The sequence below is a fragment of the Poecilia mexicana genome, unplaced genomic scaffold (genome assembly GCF_051168715.1).
Source record: "Poecilia mexicana isolate PSO_F unplaced genomic scaffold, ASM5116871v1 scaffold_10, whole genome shotgun sequence".
Taxonomy (NCBI): Eukaryota; Metazoa; Chordata; class Actinopteri; order Cyprinodontiformes; family Poeciliidae; genus Poecilia; species Poecilia mexicana.
Window position 1 is genome coordinate 13360759 of NW_028263379.1, and position 27393 is coordinate 13388151.

At 38.5% G+C, this 27393-nt stretch overlaps 1 protein-coding gene across 6 annotated transcripts in view; it reads right to left on the bottom strand.

Annotated features, from left to right (window-relative positions):
* The window catches only part of diaph2 (diaphanous-related formin 2), a 440846-nt gene that overhangs the window by 310641 nt on the left and 102812 nt on the right, over nucleotides 1-27393 (bottom strand). For all 6 annotated transcript variants that reach the window (XM_088009428.1, XM_088009427.1, XM_088009429.1 and 3 more), the window contains one exon: nucleotides 8532-8671. In XM_088009428.1, coding sequence (XP_087865554.1) covers nucleotides 8532-8671 — 140 coding nt within the window. The remainder of the gene's footprint in view (nucleotides 1-8531; nucleotides 8672-27393) is intronic.

Genomic DNA, 27393 nt, shown 5'->3' on the forward strand with positions numbered 1-27393 from the left:
AAACACTCATAAATGCATATTTTGTTAGTTCGCACACTAAATATTCCTTAATATGCATTAATACACACATTAAAAACAGTCCTAGCAGCACCACAAGATCTGCCGTCTTCTGTATTTCCATACTTGGCGGTTCAGCTAATCAGCACCAACAAAAGTAAACGTATAATAAATAGCTCCGGAATTGAATACTTTGCAAACGCCAGACAATAGATTGTGAAGCACCATAGTGCCTAGGTATTTCAGCTGCTCGAGGTACATTTTCTTTAGCATAAATTGGATTACACATAAAATCACCACGTGTGTAACAGAGGGATTTAGAAAACTGTTGATTAAAGCAAGCAAAGTGAGATAAACTCCCAGGAAACCACCAAGACGTATTATGTATCCAACATTTTAAAACGGATATAAATGAGTGATTAGTGGATAAAATTCAGACAAACAAACTCTCCACTCATGGCTTCACGTTGCCTGGCTCTAATAATATCCGGCCTCTGCTGGCTGGCGCTCGTGTTTAACATAACATATCCTCCGAAACGTTTTCTTCATAAAGTGGTCAAACGCGGAGTTTGATGCCTCTACCTATGCAGCCTCAGGACTCTATAGCACTCCACAATCGTGATGTCGAGCAAGCAGCGGAACAGCAGCGGTACTCACAAAGAGCTCTCTGAGGTGAGAATCTGCAACATGAATTAATGTGCTGCTGAATATCCACGTGTGTGTGTACACGTACGTTTCCGTCTGTGCATGAAGCCACTGTGAGACAGTGGAAAGAGCAGAATCAAAAGTTAGGTGTGCAGTCAGCTGACAGCTCGCCGTGATCCCTGGATGCTTTGAAATGTCTCCCCACAGAGCAGAAAACACCAGAAATTGTTATTCCTCCTCCACTGAACGCCGAGGATTCAGTCCTGCACAACAATGTGCTCTTCTTACAACCAGCTGAATTTCAAAGGATCCAGTGAAACGAGATGACCGGAGCTTTTCTTTTCTTTTTTTTTTTACATTTTAAAGTGCCATCAAAAACTTTGAGCTGTTTATGACTGGAGAACGTGCTTCTTTCAGGACCTGGCAAAGATAAGTTTAAGTGTTTCAATGAGGAAAACACAATGCTGAGCATATCTCAGGGTCAATGTTTCTATTTTGTTGCAGGCAAATTTTATATTGCGTGAACTTCAGAAGTATTTTACCGGATGTGCAGTAGTATTTTTGTAAAACACTCTATAATATGTCTATCATCTGTCTTTGAAGAGGCTTTCCTTCATAGAAATAACAGCAGAACTGAGAGTGGACATATTTTAACGACTGAAGTGACTTCTTATTTACTCAGAAATGATTTTGAAGAAGCACTTTAAATTACATTTTTGTTTAATTTTATTTCTGATGATATTATGACACCATAACATGAAGGTATTTGTATTGAGAATTATTAAGCTGTTCTATTTGAGCATCACCTGGTAAAGGGGATCTATTTAATCTCAGAGCTTGGGTAAAATCAGACACCGAGATTGACTAACTTCAATTTTTTCATGGCAGTCTTTACAGCCCAGTTCAGATCTATTGATGATCTCCCCCCCCCACACACCCCCAAAAAAACCTGATTTACATGACATTTATTTCTTTTTTATTTCCACCATGGAAATATTTCCATTTTAAGTCCCAATAAAATACCAAAATAGTTATTTCTCAGTTATTTATGCATAAGTCTGGGTGTAAAAGATAAGGTTGTGTTGGAGGTTAACAGATGGTGTCATAAAAAGGAAACGAGAGCGCCCCTTAAAGTACGCTCAAGACGCCGAGGCTCGAAGGAACAAGGGCAAACTTCAACTGTGAAGAAAGCCGCGAGGGGGAAAAACTAGTTAACCTGCTCGTTTCTGATTGCTTGTCACGTCCATTGTAGACATGACATAACAGTCATGCCAAATTTAACCATCAAATCAAACTCTCTGCGACGGCAGCCTGGAAAGTTAAACACCGAAATGGATTTACAGATTTTATTTTTTTTTTCCCCCCCATCCTCAAATAACGGTGAAGCATTCGCCTACAAACCTCTGCGAAACAATTATGTCCTGTAATGTTGGAATCCTTCCAGGTTCAATTCTCCTTGACAAGTGGAAAAGGAAAAACCTTTCCGGAGGGGAATTTGACGTCGAGGGGTTTGTAATAAGAAATTGTAAGAAGAGCGCTTCACAAAAAAAACTGTTCTCTGGTTTCTTACATGCTTTGGTTTGGCTACCTGAATGCATTCATCACTGCAAGTTTGTCTATTAATAAAAACATGATCATCATGACAGGGAATTAAACCTCTTTCTTTTTTAAATTTTATAAGATATAAGCTATTTATTTACTCTCCAACGCGTCCTGAGGTCGTACTTAAGTATAACAAAAGCTAACTTCATCTATTTTAAAGTCCTCCATCTAAATAAATTTATCTGACATGGCTTCTGATTAAGCTCCTCTGCTTCAAAATGAATACACAAGATGATTCGCTTTGATTTACCAACATCAAAAATGACAGATTTGAAACAGTATCATTCATTCATAAAGTGACGACTCATTGTAGATTCACTGAGAGCCACTAATCACGCTTTGTTTCTGTGCCAGACAAGATTTCAGGCCTGAGCTGTCGAGAGAGCAGACCCGGGAGACGTTTAGAAGCTCATACTGGTTTCAGCGCTCACAACAGCAGAAGGACAGATGGATATGCGCCTTTGTGCTGGTGTTAATTGCCTGCTGTACTCACAGCAGACAGACAAGGGCCAAAGGAGGAAGAGCGAGAGACGTAAGAGCCCTAGTTAGAGCTGCTACTTTTAAAAATTTGATGTCAAGAGAGCAGCTTTTCCTCCATCTTATAATTGTCTTTTATTTTACTGTGTGACCTTTGGCAAGATGTACAAAAGCTATGCAATCAAGTACAGCAAAATAACTTAGGTTTGCTTTTGTTTCCAAGGTAACCTTTAATTTTAACCTTTCATCTACAAGGGCTATTTAGGTTTCTGCAGACTGCAGATAACCAGCTGAATTATATTCTGTTGCAGTTTAGACAAAAAGAAGAACAAATTGCATATTTTAAAAATATTTGGAACTGCTATTGAATCGTTGACGTTATATGAAGCTGTGCGCTGCTCTTAAGATTCTTACAAGAGACAGAATCATTTCATTCACTTTTACTGGAAGACTTTTTAGATTTAGCTTACTTGGTAAAAAACAGATATATGTTTAAAACATATTGAATATAAAAAACATTTAAGAGAAAATGTTGAAGAAAAAGCTGTGGGTAGAACAATATGATATTGAAGGCTCTCTGTTGTCACAGAGGGAGGAGTTTGATAATTGGCCGTCTTAACACTCCAACAGTAACTTATTGGCTGCATGATGTCATGACTTTTTGAAGATAAGTTATGACAACTTTTAATTTTCATTAAGTCTAACTAAAGTGCAGATAGTACAAAATAAGACACAAACAAAAATACAATATCTGAGGGCATTATAAAACATGTTAATTATGGTTTCACAATTAAATTGGTGCAGATATAATTTTAATTGAGGTTAGAATTAGCTTCTGCTAAGTGTCATAATAGTGTATGCTTTCATGTTAGCAAACCTAATGTTTATAATTATTGCTTTAGGGTTTCTGCAACAAATGTTTTAGTTAGCAGGGCCCACAATTGGTACCTTGGTATTCCAGCTTCTTAAGCTCCAACTTCTTTTCAAAATTTTAGGTATGCTCTACAAAAAAAAAAACAAAGAAAAAAAAAAAAACAAACATGACTATGTGGATTTTCTGCAAAGAGTTTGGAGTTGCATCATCAGAAAAATGTGTGAATGCATGAATGTGCATCAGTGCTTCTACTGTACACATTTTTTATGACAAACTTAAGATTTACACAAAAACGACTATTAGCATAAATTTAGCTGTGTTCAAATGAAGCTACATATTTGAACAGAGATTGTGCAAAAAACAGCAAAATAGAAGAATAGTGGCAATCATCTTATTGTGGTTTGTGAGCTTGAACAACAGTTTCACAATACTTGTTTAAGGTCACTAACACAATAATACACTAATTTTAAAAGGACAGACTCAGCAGGATACACAACTTTGCACCTTTGTTACACAGCTTGCTGCAAAAGCAACTCATGAGAAACCCCATAATAGTTCAGTGAAACCATCCGCACTAAGCTAATGACTAAGCTAACCTATTCAACAAGCACACCAGGAGTGGGCATTTCCAAATCTCAGTCTCGTGTCCTGCATGTTTTCAAATGTTTCCCTGTTGAATACAACTGATTTAAATAAACAGGTCATTAGCAGGCTCCTGCAGAAATAAGTGACAGGCTGATAATTCAACTATCTGAAGCAGGTGTTTGGAGAAGGGGCATATTTAAAACATGCAGGGCACGAAACCTTGAGAGTGATGGGTGGCTTACTCACACCTTAAGACTGCCCGATATGAAAAGGAACATGAATGTCTTCTGGCCCCTCAAGACCTCTACAAAGAAGCTGATTTATATATATAAAGTATATATATTTAAACCTGTTATAAATGTTCAAACTGATTTTAGCTCCAAACGGTGCAAACATTAAGCATGCAAGAAAACAAGAGGCTCTCGCTGAAACAAGACAAATTCTTCCTTCTAACCGAGAAACTAAGATGACTTAATTTTCTATAACTTGACATCTCACTTTGTTAGAATGGATTAGGAAATTAATAAAAGGACGCTTGTAAATCTGACAGTTCTAAATTAAGCAGCGAGTATCCAAATTACAAAATTAAAAGTGGGGAAATGAAGCCGAGGATAAATAATTGGCTGGGGAAATTTGAATGGAAAAAAAGTAGTGGGAAAACTCGGCAGCCGAGGAAAACCAAAAGCGGAAACAGAGAAGGCAGCGGACACTCCGGGCGATGCCATCTGTGGGTGGATCAGTGAAGGCTGCGTGCCACACACCTGTGTGGGACTGCCCTGGAGATAAGGCCCACAGCAGAATGGCCACACGGCCACCTGTGCTGCCAAACAGGTGCGCAGCCCAGCCAATTAAACTATTAGACAAACACAGGCCTGTGGGAACAAATTAGCAGGCAGTGCAAACATCTGAGGGAAGACAAAAAGCAGCGGTAAGCACTCACAGTGAGGAACAAGACTTTGCTAGCAAGACTTTGAGGTACGGCACACAGTTTTAGCCGCTATCATCACCAAAACAAATCATCAGAGCAATTTAAGGTAAAATCTTGATTCTTTTTCAGTGTTTTTTGTGACACAGGACAGATTTAACTCCCATACATCTAAAAGAGAGATCAGATTATCCACTTAATATAGACAGAGAGGCTGGACTTCATGTAAGAGGACACACTGCTTCCGACTGCAAGACGGGTCAAGAGCATTATTCATGAAAGCTTTTACTTCAGGATCGACGGGGCAGCGTCATTAAGTCAGTGTGGGATTACACAAAGAGCTGAAAGCAACTGAGACAATCATAAATACAAGAAAGAAATGAGGATGTAAGCGGAGATGGTTAGAACAATGTACCTGCAGAGCACAAAGGCAATCGGAGCTACGCTGCTAGAAAAATGCTCAGCTTTAAGGAAAAACATGTATAATTTAAATATATAAAGACGAATATGAAAAATCATCAAATTAAAACGCCTTACTCTCCAGTAATTTCAGAAATTTATTTTCTTCACTTTTTTTAAGAATAGCTTTAGTAAACTTGTTTTAACTTTTGTTTCATAAACTGCTGGAAGTGAACTATACTAGAGCAATAAGTAAAACGTGGGGGGAAAAAAAATTAAGTGTTTGAAAGTGAATTATATTTTAAGTGAGAACTAAGTTGGAAAAAAATGCAAGGATTTGCCAATTATTTTACCCTCACGTTTAGTTAAAATAAAAGACCAAATGTTGACATAACACCGCCGCCCCCTCACACGAAGGAATCCAGCGTGAGCTGCTCCAGTAAGTATATAATGACAGTGCACAAAGGTTACATTAACATAGCGCAGTCAAATGCAGACTTTTTGTGCGTTGTGATCCATGACAACAAAATGCATTCACATTAATTAGCGGTAACCTTCTCCATGCTGCTGGAAAGTGAGTCGCTTTTCCCCGGAGATAAATAAGTGGCATAAAGATAACTAAATGACCTGAGTGAGTCAACACCCACACAGTCCCCCCCCTCTGCTTACACACCTAAAGGTTGATCTCTGGCTGAACCTCACCATCTGCTGAATTTAACTCTTTCCTACAGAGGTTTAAAGAGGTAAAGCCTTTTATACACATCTGCAGGGCGACCCCAAGCTCGGTGAAACACCCTTGTTACAAGACCGTTAGACATAAAACAAACTAAAAAGTAAATAAACACGGAAAAAATTAAATAAAAATCACCTAAATCTCCATATTATGCTAAAGATACACAGCTTCAAAAAGACTGAAAATAACCTGTCTACCTATTATGCACACTTATGTAAAGAGTGTTGTTTCCTATGCACATTTTAATGAAGGTTAAACTGCACCAATTAAAAAGAAGAAGTCAGTTTAGCCACTTCAGGAAGTTAACCGGTAGGGATGCCCCAGTTTAATCTCAAGTATTGGGTTGACATTTGAATTAAGACATTATTAAATGATCAGTATCGGACACCCTGGCTAAACCCAGATGAAAAATCCCAGGTGTTTGTATACTGTTTTTGATTTCACCTCAGCTCATCTTCAACCACTGAGTTTTACAGCAGCGTTTAGGGCAGCCAACTTTTAAAACCATATTTTCGTGTGGTCGCTTAAAAAAAACCGGGTTAAAATATTAAATACATGTGTTTTTCACTATTCACCTGTTTTGTCGCACTGCAAAAACACAAAATCTTACAAAGTATTTTTGGCTTAGCTTATAGAGCAAATATGAAATAAAACAAAACTAAATTACAAGTAAGTAAATCAGCATGATGTTGGAGATTGTTTCAAGTCAATAAGTCCTTAATATTAATTAAAAAGTATTAGTTATAAGTGAAATGGTCTGCCTTAAAACCAATACTTTTTCGTCAAAGCTATGTCTGTCACAGGGAACAAAATGTCAAAACATTACAAAAATATTTAAACTTAAAGTGAGTAAACCCCACTGCAGAAACTCAATCTATGCTGTTGAGCCAAACGTATCAGACACACTGCAGCATCAAATTTACATTTAGTACCTTGGAGTAACTCAGAGCTGTATCATGAACACAAGGTCTTTATTTAAAGAGCTAATTTCCAATAAAAGCTAATTAAGAACATTATTCTTAAGTTTTAAAAGTTTAGTGTGTTGTTTTAGCTCTGTACAGAAGTAATTAAACAGCTGTCTTCTCATTATGCAGTTTTTTTTTTTAATCATCTTTCCGTTAATACAGTCACCAAATAGAGATATCAGCTTTTTGAAAACTGGTAATAAATCTACTTTAAACAATCAAAAACCGGTGCACATTTTCTCAGTTTATGAAGATTACTATGTCCAGATGCTCCATAAAAAGAAGCATCCCATCAGGGAGGAGAATGGTCTGAAACAATCCAATATGAAAGAGGAGAAAATTGGGACAAACAAAAGAGCTGAAACTGATCCGAGAGAAAAGGGAAAAAAGAAGAAAAAAAAAAAAAAATCATACTTAATAGGAAAGTGCCTTCCTGAGAGAGAATATCATTAAATGAGTTTCACAGAAATGGATAGGGTATCTACAGCTATAAGACATGTCTAATTTGCAGCAGCGGTCTTGCTTAAGGATACCTCTTGTTCCCAAGTCTTATGAGAGACAAGTTGCTGGAAGAAGAAAGTGGTGTGAACATGAGTAAGAGCAGAAAGAGGAACCCAGTGAAGTGGGTGTAACATTAGATGGCTGGACTGCAGAAAATCTGGTGTTTAAGCTAAATAAATAATACCTCGCAGCACTTCACAAGGCTTTCACTGAACACCTTTGGAGGACTGGGATAGACTGAATTTGTGTTTAGAGCAACAAATGGGAAGAAAAAACAAAAAAACAACACATTTATGCTCCTTTGAGACGAGCGCGTTTGACCATTTTAATTGGGGTGACCGCTGCCAGTCAAACAGGAGGAGGAGGAGAGGCCTGCTGCACAAAGCGCGGGAGTAATTTTATTAAGTCGAGTTATTTCGTGGGTCAAACCTCGGTACGCACTAAAGCACGGTGGTGGCGAAAACAAGCAATTTCACTTTTACATGGATAACTGCCTTGTGGATTACACCGGAGTCATTTCACTGCTCAGTACCAGACTAATAACATAATATTTTTTTTCCCCAACTCGCAGAACAAAATAGAAAATCTGGTCCCAGTCGGTGTGTAGCAGCATTTTTCAGCCGTGCAGGTTATTTCCAGCTTTGTTTCTCCTCCCGAAATCGCTCATTTCTCTGGTTAAACAACCCAAACAAAGTGATTTATTCAAGGAGCTGAAATATCTATGGTGCCAGAGGCGTACTGATCAATTTAAATCGATCAAAATTTCCCAGCGATCACGATGAGGGAAGGAACAAGTATCCTCTGGCGATAAAACCTCTGGTTACCAACCTGACAGGGTTACTGGTGAGAGACACTCTGAGGGACTCCAGGCAGTTGAGCAGCTTGTCGTCCATGATGCCGGATCGCAGCTCATGGACGTATTCCTGGGACGAAAGGGTGCACTCATGCTTGCTGTTACGTAGCCCACCCTGCAAAGAAAAACACAGCACGATTAGATTAAAACTTTCAACCAGAATATTATCAATATTTCATAAAACCTGCGCTTATCTGCTGTCAGGCGCTACAATCTAACATCAAGGACAGTCTCCATTACACAGAGAGGCTGAAGCATTGCTACCTAAACAATAATCATGGTGCAACTATGATGTTTTGTAAAAATATTCATAACCGATGTGATTTCTTCCCATTTTATAGGAATGTATTGTATTATGCTTTTATGCAACAGACCTGGGTAGTGCATAATTCTGACACACGGTTTTGTTTTCAAATTGCGAGCATGTTCCTTTATCCTGTCATCACCTTTAATAAGGGTTTGTGCTGCAGAACAGCTTATGCACAGTATGATGCTGCCACCGTCAAGTTTCACCATGTGGACGGAGAAAGGCATTTTGGGTGACATTAAGGGGCAGATTGTGGAAGAATGCATCAATAAAACCTTTTAACAAGCTGTTAAAAATATTAAAACAGCATTCGATGAGTAGTTTTAAAAATTAAATATTGAACATCTTTTCATGTTGATGTAATTTGGCAGTATACAGATAAACACTATTTGACCGATAAAATAATATTTAAGCACACAAATGTTATCTTGAAGGTTCAATTTATGTGGCCAGCTGAAATGTAAAGGGCCACATAAAAAGTGATGGCTGGTCGGATCTGGCCTCCGGGCCTTTAGTTTGACACGTGTGCCCTAAGGGGACACGGGTAAAGAGAAAAGAAGAAAAGTTGGTGCATGTGTGCACAGGTGAAAATTTTAAAAAATAGACGAGCGATATAATTTGCCATGTTTTCCTTGAGTTTTTGGATGACACTGTCGGATATATTTAGTGTTTTCAATTCTCCAACAACCATACTCCTTTAGTAGTCTGAGTTTTTGTTTTGGCTTCCCAGAGTAGCTTGTGTGCAGGAGGAATCAACTTTTCTTTTTTATTTATTTACCCCCTTAGGGGTTCTGTAAAATGATGGTTGCTTTTCATTTGAAAAAGTTTATTTGCTAAGCATTTTCACAGACAAAACTATCACAAAATGATGTACTGAAAGCCAATAAAATAAAACTACTAAAATTAAGTGCCAATAAAAAAAAAGAACACAGAATAAAACACACACCAAAAACTTGCTTTAAAAAGAAAGTTGTTTTTTAAAGAGTTAAAACTAAATGCTGTGAGGGTCAGCTGTGAGGTTTGCCCTTCATGAAGAAATTCATATTTTTTTTCCCAATTGTTCAAAAACCTCTGAGGCATTTACAGAACAGTACTGAGATTAAATGACATGTTGACTATTTTCTAATTACATGACTCCTGAAGGCAACTTGATATCCTGGATTTTCTTCAGGGGTGTCAGAGTAAAGGGCACACCTAAAATATCTATTTAATCAAATACAACAAGACAAATTACTGAATATGCTGACTATTTTCCTCCTTTTAATGTTAATCAGCAAAGACTAACCCTGGCCTCCACCACCAGAGCCAAAGACAGGCTCCACAGGCAATCTGCAGCAGCTTCCGCTTCAAGTAAATGGATTCTTGTGTTTAATATCCACTGGGACGTGTTTCTACACTGATGTTTACACAATGAGACCAGTGGTGGCACCACACACATCCAACTCAAACACATAAACACCGACTCCCCGAGCACACAATGAAGCCCACTTTAGACTATACATTGATAAATGGATCGACTCCAACGTCACTAAGTGATTGAATCGATTGTTGGCCCCAGAATTACTTCCAGGCACTTAAACAGGCCTCAAAATGGAAAAAAAGAGAAGCTTTTCATGGAAATACTTTACATTTTTGCCCCTCCACAAACATCTCAGGAAATTTGATAATTACTGGATGATTTCGCTAAAATTACCTAGCTAGGCGGAAGTCGGGTCTCGGTACCAAACAAAACACACGAGGAAACTCACTACTGAGACTCCATCACATTATCCTGACCCAGACTCCCTGACATAAGGAACGCGGCTGTATTCATTCTCGTATTGCTGGTTCCCTACAAAGTGAGCTGTGCTAATAGGCAGTTTGGGAGGTAATAAGCTAGCTCATTTATCTGGAGAAAAGAGAGACCTGCTGTTCTGCTGCAATACACAGTCAACATGAATGAGTCCTTTTTGTGTGCGTGTGTGTGTGTGCGTGCATGAAAAACCGGAGGGATTCGAACAGCAAGCCACAAATTTTGTTCTTTTCATGCAAGCTGAGCTTGGCCATTGACTAAATGATATAAGAAATATATTTCTTTGAAAATGGTAATGTAAAATCATATTTTTAAAATGATCACCAAAGCATGATTCATACACTCAGGAGAAACTGCAGCATGCGGCTTAGCAGCTTATTGCTGCGGCTATATTAGTTCTCAAGTACTAAGATGAATATTATGCAGAGGAATAAACAAGAAACTAATTTCAGATTTCACAACAGATTTCTGTCAACAACAGGAAATCTGCTGCATATTTACACCATATAAAATTCAAGTAGTTTTGGTATTTACAGCTCAGAATAGCTGAGTATAATAGAGTCAATTAGAGCAAAAGGAAATAGGCAAAAGGTAAAGCTACACAATCTCTAGAAAACTTTTAATTGTGATGCTATTGCTGAATATTGCAATGGTGATATTGATTTCAAGTAATCCACATTTTTCTGACATTTTCTTTTCCTCCATCCCAATGACCCCCCAACTTTCAATTTCAACATCTCAGCTACTAAAAAAACAAAAAATAACAAACAAAAAAAAAAAAAAAACTGAAAACTTTTTCTGTTTTGGGTTTTTCACACATAGACCCCGTGACAGTTCCCTTTGCTATTTACTGAGGCTGCAGAGTCGATCATCAACGCACCATGTTTGCAGTATCAATGTTGAGATAACAGTTCAGAATGCTCCATGTATTCTTGCTTTGGAAGCTGATAACATATTTGGTGATGCATTTTGCTTAGAGAATAATAAAATGGCAAACTATGTTGCTATGTGCGTGTGCCGTTTCATTCCTGAAACAGCAGATGTGGGTATAGTTTTAACAAGTTTTAACAAAATAACTTATGTTGTTTGAGTAGATTCATTAAAGAGCTATATAAAGTGTTCATTAACACAGGAAATTGCTTGTGTCATATTCAATAATACTACAAACTGGGAAAAATACCGCTTAAGTAAAAGTTATTTATCCTTAACAACAAAGTGAAACACATCTGAAATGAGCTGTAATTTTATAGTAAGTAATTTCTTTTATCATACTGTCATTGTTTTTGTTTCACTTTAAGGAGGCTCAATACCAAAGCAGAGAACAGAGGAGGAGAAACGTACCAGAGCTTTATTTTTAAAGATAAAAAGAGCAAAAGTACATAAAGAACTAAAGAGAAGTTTTGCAGCCCTTGAGATTATTTTTATATGGATGTCATAGTATTACGTTTGTGTGTAAAGAGCAATACCCTTCACATTGTTTTGGTAATTTTCCTCATACTTAATATTATCTGATGTCTTAAAAACAGACAAGTTATAAGTCTGGAGGGAACGTAGAAACTGTTTTATAGGGAGTCATAAAACATTGTGGGTATTGATTTGCAGGATGAACTTGAGACAAAATCGAAAGTTTCTTAAAATCCTACATTATTGATTTAAACATTTTGTCAAGACGCCAAAGGCCCAGTAATCTATTTTACATAAAGATTTTTCTCTGTAGTGCAGACTCTGTGTGCACAAGTTTTTATTCTAAAATATCCGAGTGCTTCACCAACTCAACACGAGAACCTCAAGTTAACAGAAATGTCCGACTTAATGTTTGATTAAATTTGAGGCAGAGTTATAGAATTAGTTTTCATTTTGTGACTGGACTAACTGATTATATTAAACCCATTCCTTTAATTTATATTATTTTTTTTCTGAAACTCCTGCTCCTGACAAAACTTGATTCTATAAACCTAACAATAAAAGCTTTCCACTTTGCAGTACTAAGGAAAACAAATAAATGTTGGTATAAAATGCAGGTGAACAAATTAATAAAAAAGCCAAAAGTTTCAAACTTTTCATTCCTGAATGTGAAGGTTTTTTTCTAACCATACATTCACAGTAATGGGCCGTTAAAGGCGAATGCGTTTCTAAACAAATACATTTATCTTCCTACTTCTCCACAGTTCCCAGCAAACGTTCCACGATGTCCAGAAAAGCTTGAGATCTGGTTTCAGCACACGATCTGACCTCTGGAAACCGAAGACTTTGGCAATAAACTGCTTTTTTATGCTCCGAGCTCAAATCAATGGACTCCATTGGGGTAATATCAACATTACACCACCATACTGGCAGCGGAGAAACTATCTGAGGAGCAGGAGGGGAAGTGGAGCAGTCGCTGGCTGGCCTCTAAGTAATAAAAGGTTTTTCCTCTGACTGGTTCTGAAATAATGGTCAACCTGGAGAAAAAGTGCAAGACTAAATCAAGAGGAGAATCGTGTGAGTGGGTATTGATGCATGAGTAAGAAAAGCCAAAGAATAAAGGGCAAGGAGATATAGAAAAGGTAAAAAAATAAAAATAAAAGATAACTTTGGGAATAAAGGGCAGGGCAAAGACCATCAGGAGACTCTGCAACCTCAACGGCGGAGGGACGACTTGAGCCTCATCTCCTGCAGCTTATTGAATCCCCTGTTTGTCGATAACAGTATTTCCTGCCAAAGAAAATGGTGTTGGGAGCAATTACTTCAGTGAGCCTGTCAATTTCATTTTGGGGGGGGGGTTAGAGGTGCATCACGGACCCTTTCCTCCACCGCTTCCACCTCTGTGCCCCCGCCCCCACGTTCTCCGTACGCCGTGGGGAGAGACGGAGTGTCTCGCCATCTATCGAGGGAGGAGCAGGGAGACGATGCCAAGTCGGCTGCTCCTCAACATGTCATCTTCACCTGTAATGAGCCTGTAACAGGCTTCCTCACTGCCCAGTGCTCGGCCCACTCAGGCTGACTGATACATTATTCAGGTTCTTTGTCAGCTTAGTGGAAAAGCTCATAAACAGTAACAAGTTTGGGCCGGATGCTCATGCAGAGATCCAGCAGATGTTGCTTTCCATAGCGGTCGGCTCTCTTTCTGCTGCTGACAATTGTCAAAATATTGTTCTTGCAGCTCTTTTTGTATCATGATTTGTAGTTTAATTATTCTATTTACCATTTTGATATATTCTGTTTGGATATTTTGTAACAACTTAGCACATAATTATAAAGTGGAAGGAAAATACAAGGTTTTGAAATTTACTTTGAAAGAAAAATGTGAAAGTGCTCAGCTGCCTTTAGACTTAAACTCCGGAGGAAAATATATTTTTAAATCAATTATCCAAAAATGTGACGAGAATGTCACAACTGCAAACCCACCAAGACACAGCCGTCCATCTAAACTCAAAACCTCGGAGTGGAGAGCTTCAATCAGAGAAGCACAAGGCCCAAGGCACCTCATGAGAGACTGCAGAGATTTACAGTCGGGTGAGAAAATCTGATGACACGACAACAACTCTCAGTCTTCCTCTCTTCGAATATGACTTTCATGGAGGTGTGGCAAGAAGAAAGCATGCGCTGAACAAAAACCTAAGAAGTTAAGCTTACCACATGGCATGTGAGTGAAATTTAAAATTTAAAATAAAAATTTATTTCCCTTGATAAATACAGACCGCAGCAGTGAAACACTGAGTCTAGACCTAATCGAGTCTGCTGCATCATAAAACACGTGTTCGCCATCCTCCAGACCGAGAAAGTCAAATGAAAAAGTTTTAAATTACTGGAGAAAGATGATTATCGCCTCTTTGTGTGTAATTAATGAAAATTACAAGAGCACCCACAGCTCGGTGTAAAAATAATACAGATAGAATCTTGGCAATTAGAGGATATCAAGCTGCATGATTGCCACGTTACAACTTAATTTCCTGTTCATTAGCGACTGATGGATAAGTTGATAGAAAAGATAGCACAAGAACAGAAAACAGACATGAGACAGGTAGAGCGGTGTGTCACATGACTCGCCCTTTAGGAAGGCATAAGGAAAGTAGCCAAAGTGACTGAATAAGGAAACAGGCATTACATAGGATCCTCAAGAGACCAAAGTTAGAGGCGTTGCGGTGTAAAAATGAGTATTCCTGCGTTTAACACAATCTAAAGTCTGGCGTGTGAGTGTGACAGCATTGACGGTAAAGGTCAACGGGAACACGGATCAGTTGAGATGCTGCTTGGCTGGACAATGAGTTTTGCTAAGCCCCCCTTAAAGGACAGAGTTCTGCTGCTGGCAGATAAGACATTTCATCTCGCCACCAGGCTGTGGGGCTCCCAGCACAGTGGGGGATTTCCCAGCAGACCATGTGGCAAAGCATTTCATCTCTTTCTGTCATCATCCATCTACAATTCAGTCCTTTTACTTCTTTCTTAATTTTTTTTCCCCCTTTCTGTCTCTCGTTATATCCATAGTGTGGTGTTTTTGAACCTTGGATGACAGCTACAAAGGAAGACGCGTTTATCTGCTCACACCAGGGGCCTTTTTCTTCCACTTTTCTCCTATTTATTTATTTTTTCCCATCTTCTTATTCTTTCGGTCAGGAAACAGAATCAACAGCTAGAGCCATTCTTCTACGTCTGTGAAACTAGTAGTTGCAGACATCAGGGACAATTAGGCCTCCAACACGCACCAAATAAACACGTTGGTACCATTAAACCCTGTGACTTGACAACTTCACAGCAAAATGGCAATCAAACTAGAGAGCAAACAAAAGAAAACAAAAGGCAGGAATAGTCAGGGCATTGTGGTATCTGTTTGGGAGCAAGCATAAAGTAACGACGACAACTACTAAGGACATATTACCAATAGCTTGTAAGGGCAATGCAATCATTCACTGATATTTACATGTTGTAGGGGTGTGCATGCATGAAAGGTCAGGCTAAATACAAAGCTTCAACAAATAACACTGTACTAGAGATATTTGTTCAAAACAGTTCAAACAAGGGTGGAATAACCGTGAATGAAATGCGCAAAGTCTAAAGCCTTAAAACAAACAAACAAAAAAAGAGATGACTTATTATGTTGCTGAAAAATTAATAAGAAAAATAAAAAAAAATAAAAAAACGTTCAAAGTAATCACAAGAAACAAAACAACATTTGTATTCTTTCAGCCGCAGTAGTTGAGAGCAGATCTGGACATCTAAAGCAAAAGGTAAATTACTGCCAGGGGCTGGATCACACCTTTAAAAAGGCAATTTCTTATTACAGGTTTCCCAATAAGCATCACTTTCACAAATCAGACGACTGAACCTGTAGTACAAAATATATTTTGGTTCAAAGAAGTTGTGCTAAAAGGTAGCAATTTGGCCAATTTTGCAATACCCCATCTGAACCCGGACTGAAACGGCAGTACAGTGGCCCCGTAACTCACATGGGTCATGGACCTCCACCGTCAGACAGCTAAAAATCATACATGTTCTAAAAATGCTTATAACTGCCTATTTAATCACCAAATACACCCCAACATGCACTAATACACACACTGCACCCCAACAGAAGCCAACATCGACAGTCTTCCTTACATCCTCTCATGGGGAAACAGGTAATCACGGCCAAAGAAAACATACTGTGATCCTGGATTGGCTGCTTTCTGATCACCAGTAGCATTGCACCCAGGTATTTAAGATTATAAAGCTGCTTTTTGTTTTTTAATGTTTTTAATTCACATATGCTCTATTAAAAATCCTGAAATAGGCAGATTTCCTGTGAATAATTTGGAGTTGTTTTCCACAGAAAAATTCACAAATACTGAACCATGAATAAGTGGGAGACCACTTAAAAACTTTAGAGTCTATGAGGGTCAATGTTAAACCCTATGCTTAAATTAGTTGAGGTGTCACTGTTTTTTCCAAGGTTTTCCATCACACAAGTGATTAAAAGCCGCGTGCAAAACGTAGCAGATACTCACAACATGTTACATTTTAGTGTGAGCTCCACTGCATGTTTAGTTTCATGTTTGTATTTATAAGTTAGTGTATGGTTAAATACAAACATCAGCTGGAAGTCTGTTTACGTAACCACAGCAGAAAAAATGGTAGTTCTCGACCTATAATTAACATATTTTGTTTTAATTCTTTTATCTTTCAAGCTTCTACTTTTTAGCTTGACTCAAGTTCAAACTGTTGACCGCGAACATCTGTTCACATTTTGACATTCCCTCCAAAAATGTGGATATATAGTGAGATTAAAGCTACGGACACCGTCAAAAGAAAAAGTCCTGAGACTTCAAATCCAAATGAGGGTTGACTCCCAGTGTCATCATCACTACACTGGATAGAGGGGAAATATTTTTTCTTTTTACATAAGTGGTCACGACTCCCTGTTATCAAGACTGCAGGGGTCTAAAGAACATCATCATCAAAGATGAAGTATGGAAATCAAGGGAAAAGTGGTGGATGGAATAAATGTTTCCAGGTGAAAATGAAAATATATACAACTCATCCATCCATCAATCGTCTATACTCCATCAGTCATTGACCCTGGACAGGTCAGCAGTTCATCACAAGGCAAACAGACGTGTATGCACACTCACAACTAAAAACCATTTTCAGGAGAACAATGGACCTAGTATTTATGTGTTTTTTGTGGGAGGAAGCCAGAGTACCTGGAAAGAATCCACAAATTCATGGGAAGAACATGAAAACTCAATGCAGACAGTCTTAAAGCTGGGATTCAAACACAGATCGATGTCTTTAGCTCTTACCATTAAATGTCCTGCTCTCTAATTCACTGTGACTTGTTAATGCCGCATCTGCTGAATAAGTCTCAGTCAGGTAACGCGTGTTAATATGAGTTTTGGTTCATACTTGCATGCGCCTTGCAAATCCAAAAACTATTTTTCAGTGTTGTCGTTTATGTATCAGTGAATACACAGCCCTACTGTTCTGTTTGCCAAGTCCAAGGAACCAGCTCATGGCCATGGAAATGGATCTGGTTTGGGTGTTTCGACATGATCTCTTAAACCCTAATGACTGAAACCACTTGGGTCAGAACTCTGGCCTTGCTTTATCGATTTCCTTAAGCAGTACTGTAGCAATACGTGCATCCCAAAGTAAAAAAAAAAAAACAACAAAATAAAAAAAAAAAACACTGCCATATGTACAGTGGGTGTCAGACAAGGTTTCAAAATGCATCCAGTTCTTACTTCATTTGTTTTTCTGGAAACTATGGTTCATTATTCTAATATGCATTAAATTTAAAGCCCCTAACAGCAGGCTTCATTAATGCCCGACAAGTGGGAATACTGTGAAAGCTTCAGTCAAAAGTTTTCTGCAATTTGTGTGTGTGCGTGCAGGCGTGTGTGTGTGTGCGCGCGCGCGTGTGTGTGTATGTGTGTGTCCACACTTATTAGAGCGGTTCTGAGCGCCGGTGTTGGTGTGTACACACTTTTCTCAGGTTCTGTTTGTATGTGGTGTAGAATATTCCCTGAAGCGCCTCTCCCTGTGCTTTGCAGGACTCATGAATGCACTGAATTTCAATGACACTTCCATGAAGGCAGGAGCAGATGTCAGCAAGCTTACAGAAAAGCAGGTAGAACACAGCGAAAAAAGTTGAGTTGATAAGCTGACTACAAACAACCTGCAGAAGGAACTCTTAAGTCATGCATCTATTTGCATAAGTATAATAAGGGAAACGGTTACAATTCTAGTGTCAATGCAACAGAAAAGAGCGTACTGAATTTTACAGAGTAATTAGTTTAAGGTGAGATTTCAAATTAAGACCCTAAAAATTAAGACCTTGCAGTGACTTACTTGCACATATTTCAAGAAATTAAACCCAATTTTGGACGAAACTCAAATTAATGATCAATTATCAAGTACTCGCAAAACTTAAATGAGGTTTTACAAGAAACAAAAAGAAAGTTTTCAGTGTATATCAGGATAAAATATGGTTACATTGCAAAGTTTCATGAAGTGACAAATTATGATGAATCAAAAAGTTATGATGAGACTTCTTGGCACATTCCTCTCCTTCAAATACTCCCTGTGATGTGACAGAAAGGATTAGCAAGTTAGCTGTTAGGAAGTTAAAGTCACACAGGATCTAATTTAGGTTTTCACAGAGGAGTGTTGCAGTGATTGCGCTGTGAAGGCCTAACGAACTATGTTCTGTCTTTGCTTGTGTTTCCAGCTCTGGGAGCTTGAGCAGAAAAGTCAGAAACCACCAACTAAAAGATTTTGGAACGACAAAGAAAAAGACTGAAGACAGGTAAAACAGAAGAAAAGCTCATCTGATTGAAATTTTTAAACATTTCAAATGTCACAAGCTCATTTGTCCTTCATATGGGACAAAACGAAAACAAGTCACTACTGAAGGTAAAGGTTCAGGTAAGCTAGACTTTCTTTTAAAGCTACTTAATTGAGGTAAACAGCAAGTCTATATGAAACAGAATAAACATATTACAGTATTTAAGTTAAGTAGATAACTCCTAAATGACTAAATCTGTATCCAGTGTTTTAAAATCTGTGTGCTGGGAACCAAACACTAAATCTTTTAGAGAATCCTAATTTGAATATTGTAAGAATAATTAGTACAAATTTAGGTATGAAGTGAATTGGGAACATTAAGCACAAAAATATGTTTCTGTACAATTATTATTATTATTTTTTTCCATTGCTTGAAATGCAAATAAATATTGAAAAAATACTTTCATGCACAGCCCCTCTTGGCTCCATTCAAGTATTTGCAATAAGAAAAAAGGTTAAACACCTAAATTTTTTCTTATCTAAAGTATCTGTTTAATTGAGGTACTTAAAATATCCCCACATGATTTCCAGCTTGTACATTTCTACCAAAATATCTCACTGCATCTCTAAGCAGAGAATATCTAGCTGTAAGAAAGAAGTCACACAAGTCACAGAATATATCAAGTCAGAACGCATGTCATAGTTGATTGATTGTACTTTAGAAGAGGTAGACATAAACTGAGTGTGTGTTTGTTTTAAAACAGCACACTGAACTGGGTCTGTCTGGTCAGAATAATCCCACTGTTCCAATATTGTAAACAAGCTTTTGCTCTAAAGCAACAAAGACTTTCTGATGCAATAATGCCATGCTCCAAGGAAGGCAACAATTTTAGCCCAGCACTCAAATTGCTTAAATCAAAGTGCTTCAGCATTTCAGGATTGTGTTTATCAAAGGAAAAACACCTCACTAAAATTCACTGTTCTCTCTTTTTTTCCTAGTACAATCAATTCTTGACAAAAAAACAAAAACAAAAAACAAACAAAAAAACATCTGTAAAATCAGCCGCTTTCTATTTTAGAAAAACAAAAAGCCAACTGGCTTGATCATCCTCTTTTTGATACAGCTGCTTTAACAGCACCCAACACCACCATGATTGTTTATCACGGGTCTTGTCACTTTTTTTGCCCTCAAAGAACAAGAAAAGGCTCATTTCTTCTTCTGTCTGTTCCATTCTCTGACACTGACAGCTCTCTCTATTTGTCGCCCAACTCCACAAGGTCAGAACAATACATCACCCACATAATGCAACAATGTCTAATCTATGAGTTAGACAGCAATACTGCAGTCAGGTTTTAGCTTTAGCTATGGTTTGCCCTCCCTTTTTTGCCACTTGCTGCTAGCCTTTGGTAGGAACCCTGATCAGACTAGGATCGAATTTTTCTAATTCATAAGGTCAGTTATTAGACTAAAGTAAAAATTGCTGGCTCAATTTGAAATCATTGACCGTTATCAAGGGTATACACAAAACCAACAAACTGCCATTCCTATTATCATCCGTTTTATCCTGAGGACAGGCTGCAGAGAATGTGCAATAAATAAGAGGCAGGATGATTGAGGGCAAAAACTGGGCTCAGGTAAAGATGATTTGGCAGAGACATTGATGATGTCCAATCTGTACACAAGTTCTGTGGGCAGGGGATGATGGAGGGGACAAGCATGATTTATGACAGTCCTGGGAGGGATAGGGCTCGCCAGAAAGAAGAACAGAATGAGTGCATGTTTGTTTGTATCTGGGTATCTGCAGTGCTCACCAAAGAATGAGAGGTAATAAATGGAGTTCTAATAGGCTAAACACTTTTTTTTAAAAACTTACACGGAAATCCTAACTCACTGCAAGAAAAAAATATATTTCTTGAACTTTGAAGCAGAAGAGTTGGATACATAGGATTCAGTTATTATTTCCAGAGCAGTCAGCTTTGATCTCCGTCTCATGTCTGCATTGGGGTTGTCTCGTCTCCAATAACCACAGATACATTTCCGTTCCTCTTCCCTGTTAGCAAGATAAATAGGATTTCAAATTGTCTGGTGCTAGCCCATCAGAAGAAAAAAAAACTGAACTATAAAATATCTTGCATGAAAAAGGGCGCTTGGAGATTATCCTCTCATCACACACACAGTGGATCTAACAGAGACGGGTGAGAGAGGCGAGTGGTGGAGAAATAATGCAAGTATGCGTGAAGAAGCCAGACACGTCAAGAAACAAACTTTTGAACAGTTAGCTAAAAGTTTAAATTTGCCAAGAAGTCAATGATCCAGCAGTATTTATAGTCTAGAATCAATAAGTACCTTTACTATTGTACAAAAGATTGCTTTGTAACTAGAGACTGTTTGTATTAGTGTATGTGGCGCCTTGGAAACACATTGAAGTTTCCACATTTTGTAAAAGATGCATTCTGTGTATTTTATTGGGAATTTATTTTTAAATCAACACAAAAAAAAAAAAAACATCTGAAAAGTGTGGCACGCATTTGTGTCCAGGCGCCTGGAGTCGAGACTTCCTATAAGCACCTTTTGCAGCCTTTACAGCTCTAAATCCTTAGGGGATATGGTCTCTACTAGCTTTGCACATTAAGAGAGTAAAACTTTTTTTATTTTAATTTCTCAAGTTCATACAGATTAGATGGAGAATACCATCTTTATGGCGTTCAAACAATTTTTCACTTTTGACTAGGCACATAGTCTAGCTCACAAATGTGGTACAGTCTAAAGTTAACTTGGTAAAGAACGACATTCTCACAGCATTATTCTGCCACTACCATGTTTCAGCTAAAGAACAGTGTGTTTAAAGTAAACTCCAATGTTGGTTTTCCATTGGACATAGTGATATGCATGTAAGCCATACGGTTACATATTTAAACAAAGCAAAAAAAGTGCCTTGGTTCACATCTCTACAGTTTCTTCTGCATGAACCTAACCCTAACCCATTTAAAAATAAAGGAAAAAAAAGTATAAATTAGCAGCAATTTAAAGATTAAATGTTTCAACTTACTTTACAAAATCGGTTTTGTTTCTTCTCACTTTAACACAATCACTGTGTCTCCACTCTGAGGGCCAAGACCCATTCAAAGTCTGTAGAAATACCTATTCATCAACACTTCTGTGTCCAGGCTCTGTCTAATAACAGATGGGGAGATCTTTAACAGTCCATAAATAAAGGCTGCAAACTCGAGAAAGCACTTACATCAGCAGAGCAACAGCTAAACGAACTCTCTCCTAGGTTGGGCTTCACTACTTCAACAAAGCAAGATTAATTTGACTGCTGAATTGAGGCCGAAGCCCGAGCCATGGCATGCTGCCTAACTGATGGCAAGGTGCAGCGTGGCTCCATTCCACCAGGAGCATTGCTAAATGTCAAAAGTGCAGAATTGCATGTAAGTGGCTTAAGTAAGAGGAACATGCAATTCTTTACCTGGCAGAGAGAATATTAGACCCCTACCACAAGTCGGACACAATTAATGAAAAACTAAATGACCAGTCAGTGTAATAGCAGGCCAAAAAGATAACATCAGTGTCTCCAAACTCATTCGAGGAGACGATATCGAACCAACAACTGGCTTTAATAAGAACAAGGACAATCACAGCCCTGCTCCGCTTTTATGCACAGGGGCAATTTAGATTGTAAAATATGAAATAATAATATTAGTGAGTGAATTTATTAGGGAAAGATTAATTAAAGAGATACTGGAAATACCATATCTTTGAACTATATCAATAATACCATTAACAATAGCAGAGGAGGACTGTTCAACACAATGGAAATCAGGCATACAAAGAACAAAATGAGTGACTTTGGGTGACTTAATTAAATCCATCATATGTGGGGAAAAATTTAGATTAAAATGCACCCAGTGTGTTTGAGCTCTGAACTGGGAGTGTTGGTCCGCAAGGATGTAATGAGAAATATAATTACCTTATCAAAAGGTCGATATTATGCATGTTACAGGAATATAGTATTATTTTACAGCACAATCAATAACTGTTACAATCAGTTGTTTTAAAGATGCTATATATATATATATAAAAAAAAATTCCCCTCTCACCCTCCGTGGGTGGTCTCTTTCATCCTCTGAGCTCGGGTCCTCTACCAGAGGCCTGGGAGCTTGAGGGTTCTGCGCAGTATCTTGGCTGTGCCTAGAACTGCACATTTCTGGACTGAGATGTCTGATGTTGTTCCTGGGATCTGTTTGAGCCACTGCTCCAGTTTGGGGGTGACTGCCCCGAGGGCCCCGATGACCACAGGCACCACTGTGGTCTTCACCTTCCAGGCCTTCTCCAGTTCCTCTCTGAGGCCCTGGTATTTCTCCAGTTTCTCATGCTCCTTTTTCCTGATGTTGTGGTCACTTGGTATTGCTACATCCACCACAACGGCTTTCCTCTGTTCTTTATCCACCACCACAATGTCCGGTTGGTTCGCCATTACCATCTTGTCTGTCTGGATCTGGAAGTCCCACAGGATCTTAGCTCGGTCATTCTCCACCACCTTTGGGGGTGTCCCCCATTTTGACCTCGGGGCTTCCAGTCCATATTCTGCACAGATGTTCCTGTACACTATGCCCGCCACTTGGTTATGTCGTTCCATGTACGCTTTCCCTGCCAGCATCTTGCACCCTGCTGTTATGTGCTGGACTGTCTCAGAGGCCTCCTTGCACAACCTACACCTTGGGTCTTGTCTGGTGTGGTAGATCTGAGCCTCTATTGCTCTGGTGTTTAGAGCAATAGAGGCTTAGAGTGTTTAGAGCATATATATATATATATATATATATATATATATATATATATATATATATATATATTATTACTTGAATTGAAATTCGCACTTCAGCATTAGCTTTATCTAAACAGAATATTGGTGTAGCACTTTCACAATAGCAGAACTAATTTTTATGATCAGTGCTTTAGAGTTGACTTTTTTTTTTACTTTTATTGCTAATTAGCATAAAAGTAAATCTTGATCTGGATTAAAGGACGACCTCTGACCACTATGAATGCTCATACTTTCAGATGCTAAGCCTCAATTTGTTTGTGGAAACACCTTATCTGTCTGCCAGTCAGTGTACTCTGTCTAAAAAGTTAAACTTTCCAGACATCAAAAACCTGTTCCTTTTAAGCAGCGGCAACCAGAGAGTTGGTTTCCTTTTTTTGTCCACACACACACACACACACACACACACACACACACACACACACACACGCAGGCACGCACACACAAACACACCCATAACCATCATTGACAGGTGTGACCTTTCAGCTATGCTGGTAGCAGCAGCCACTCTCGCCCCAAGACAGTAGGCCTGGATTAGTCACTCTCTCAGAGGATTGTGGCGCCCTGCATGAATGCGCATGTGAGGCCCAAACTCTCTCCAGCATGGCCGAAGGGCCTGCTATGAAAAATAGAACACCTAATGCCTGGAGATAGAGACATTCATCAAAGACCAGGGCCCCCGCCTGCCTGCTTTGTGGGCTGCCTCCCCTCCCTATTCTCTATTCAGCACCAAGATACTGAAGCCACTCACTTATTTCAGTCATAAAAGAGGGATGGAAAGTTTTATTATTATTGCTTTGGGAATGTTTATTATTTCTACCCCTTTTCCCTCAGTTTTCTCTCTCGCTCATACATTTTTTTATTTTTTATTTTTGCAACCATTTACATGCTCCAAGTGATCTTTCTTGTTTAGCGCGAGAATAAGGATATCAGAGCGTCATGAGCCATCAGCAGAAGGATAAGTATGAAACTACTTCAACACTCCATTCAGCATATTCAACACAGCGGGTTGCATTTTGAATGACAATTGCCGGAAGCCCACTGAGAATACTGAGAGGAGACCAAAAATAACCCAAGAAATGGTAGCCATGCCAACTAATGCTAAGCAGATCGAGCAGTTAACCTCTGCAGTGAACTACTAAACCCTGGGGTATAGCTGCGTTATGACATCTCTTCTTCACTCCGTCTCTACATTCCTCTGGCACATCAACGAAGAATATTGAGGTTTAGGATTCCTACTAAAGTTTCTGAGAAATGTAAATATCAGAGACGAAAGTATTTAAAATATACAAATAGTATGCCAACCTTGTTATCCTCCACTTAGTCATGACTAAGTCTGTTGACTTGATTGCTGTTGAGCAAACAACCATTGATGCTCTCAACAAAAACGGTAAGTCAGAAAATACCCTTAATTAAAAAGCCTAGTGCTGTATCAAAGCATGTTATTGGAAAGTTTAGTGGATGGAAAAGGTGTGGCAAACTGAAACAAGCTAATTCAGGAATCCGGCTGGAGTCAGAAGAACCACCACACTGATGAATCCAGGACACAACGACAGGATTGCAGTAATAGTAATTCACACAATAGTTGTGCAGACCATGTATTTACTGCATTTACATTACAGGACATTAACATTTTTTAAAAAAATCAGTCCTACACAGTACTCCAAATTTCTGAGAAACAAATTATTTGGCTTTCATTTGTCATGTGCCATAATTATCAACATTATAAGTTTTCCATTTTAAATGAATTATTATATACTTTTTCATGATATTGTCATTTATTGAAATGCACCTTTTGCATTTAAGTTACACTCCACCATTATGAGACAAGCATCACAATGAAGGGAGGTTCTGCTGGCAATGCTAGTCTATGAATTTATTTTGCTGCAATTGTTCTGCTTTGGATTAAGACAAAAATAATTCAAGCAAACCTGAATGTACACAGTTCAGATTAAACTCATGCACTATAGCCTTCAAATCTCTTATGACAACCTTTATTTTATCTGTTTATTTTGGTTCAAAAAGATTAGTTGACACGGCCTTCCCTTTCATGAGTGAATGCGATTTTCCCTCCACACAGACTCCATATGCAACAAACCAACCATAGCAGACCATGCCAAAGGCTTGCCAGCAGGATTCATAGCTGCACAGTCGCACCGCAGCACGCAACTTCAGGTTCCTCATGGGGTCACTGCCTTCCTTCATACTTTCATTTATCCTTCCGTAGCTCCACATAACTCACCCTCATTGTTTTCAGTCAAAATCTTAAGCCTCGACGGGTCTTCAGCTATAAGAGCTTCTCTTTTAATTTCACGATGTAACCCAGTCTAGCTTGTTCAAACATACTTCTCTTCATTTCAAAGTATTCAGGTGTAGTTTCAGTAAATAGGAGCAAATGCTGTTTCATGTACCCCAATGTGTTCGTTTGCTCAACTGACTGAACATTGCATCAGGCATGCAGAATGTGTTTGTCTATGTGCCTATTGTGTGCGCCGGTGTGTGTTTTCTGCCAGCGCCAAGGGCCTCTCAGACGTGGGGGGTATAACACTCCTCAAGAATAGGATTTAGTAACACACAGGCAGGCCTGGCAGTGCAGCTTCAAAGCAGAAGCAGGGGGAAAAAATCCCTTCTGTACATTTATATTTCTTTAACCATCTGCACATGTCTGTTGTGTACATTTTGTCAGGGATAAACCAATTGTCTTTTTAAAGGGGCATTCATTTGAAGGGGCTTCATATAATAGAGCCCTCAAGCATGTGATGAAGAAAAGAAAAAAAACATGATTAAACAATGTCTTACATCATCAGTGTGTCCAAAGATTGTGGAAAGGGGGATGAACATGAAAGGTATTATGGGATGCCTCAAAGAGGAGGATGCAGCATAGCTTCTCCATCATAAAACTGGAGATTTACTCATCAATTATCCAGAGATCGGAATGGTTTTTTTTTTTGGTTTTTTTTTTGTTTTCACTGTTGTTCCTTAAATGCATAAAAAACTAAAAATGCTATCATTTTTGAGGGGCTGCATTCAGAAACAACTTCTTACATAGAAAACAAATGCAGCTTATAGTGCAGCAGCAGATGCCTCATTCAATTTGTTTAGAGATCACAATAGTTTGTTTTGTTTTGATTGGCCAAACTGAAAAATCTAATTTTTGTCCAATTCATTGCATACATTATAAATGAAAGCTTCCACCAATTTTAGCTCAGAAACATGCACGAAGCTGTTGCTGAACTGGAGAGCTCCTTCAACGAAAGACTGCTGCATCCTAAGTGCACAAAGCAGCGTTATAAGAGATCCTTCGTCCCAGCAGCTGATGGACTCTATAACCATCACTGCTCTCAAGAAAACCAATGAGTGTTTACATCTCTGCTGGTACTGGAGTTTCACTGTTTTTCTGGACTGATTTTATTATTCATAAAATCCAACAAAGACCAGTGACAGATACATAAATGCATGATTCCTTTGTTTTCTGTTGGATTCAAAACTAAGAAAAGAACAAATCAATTGGAATTGGCCAATTTTGGTTTGACTGGGTCCAATAAATATAATTATTTGTGAAAAATATGTACTATGCTGCTCTTTTATTTGGTTAAATACAACAGTCTCCATCACAAAAACCACTCACTGTTTCTCCTCAGCCCTTAATTTCTTCAAGAAAATTAATTGACAGA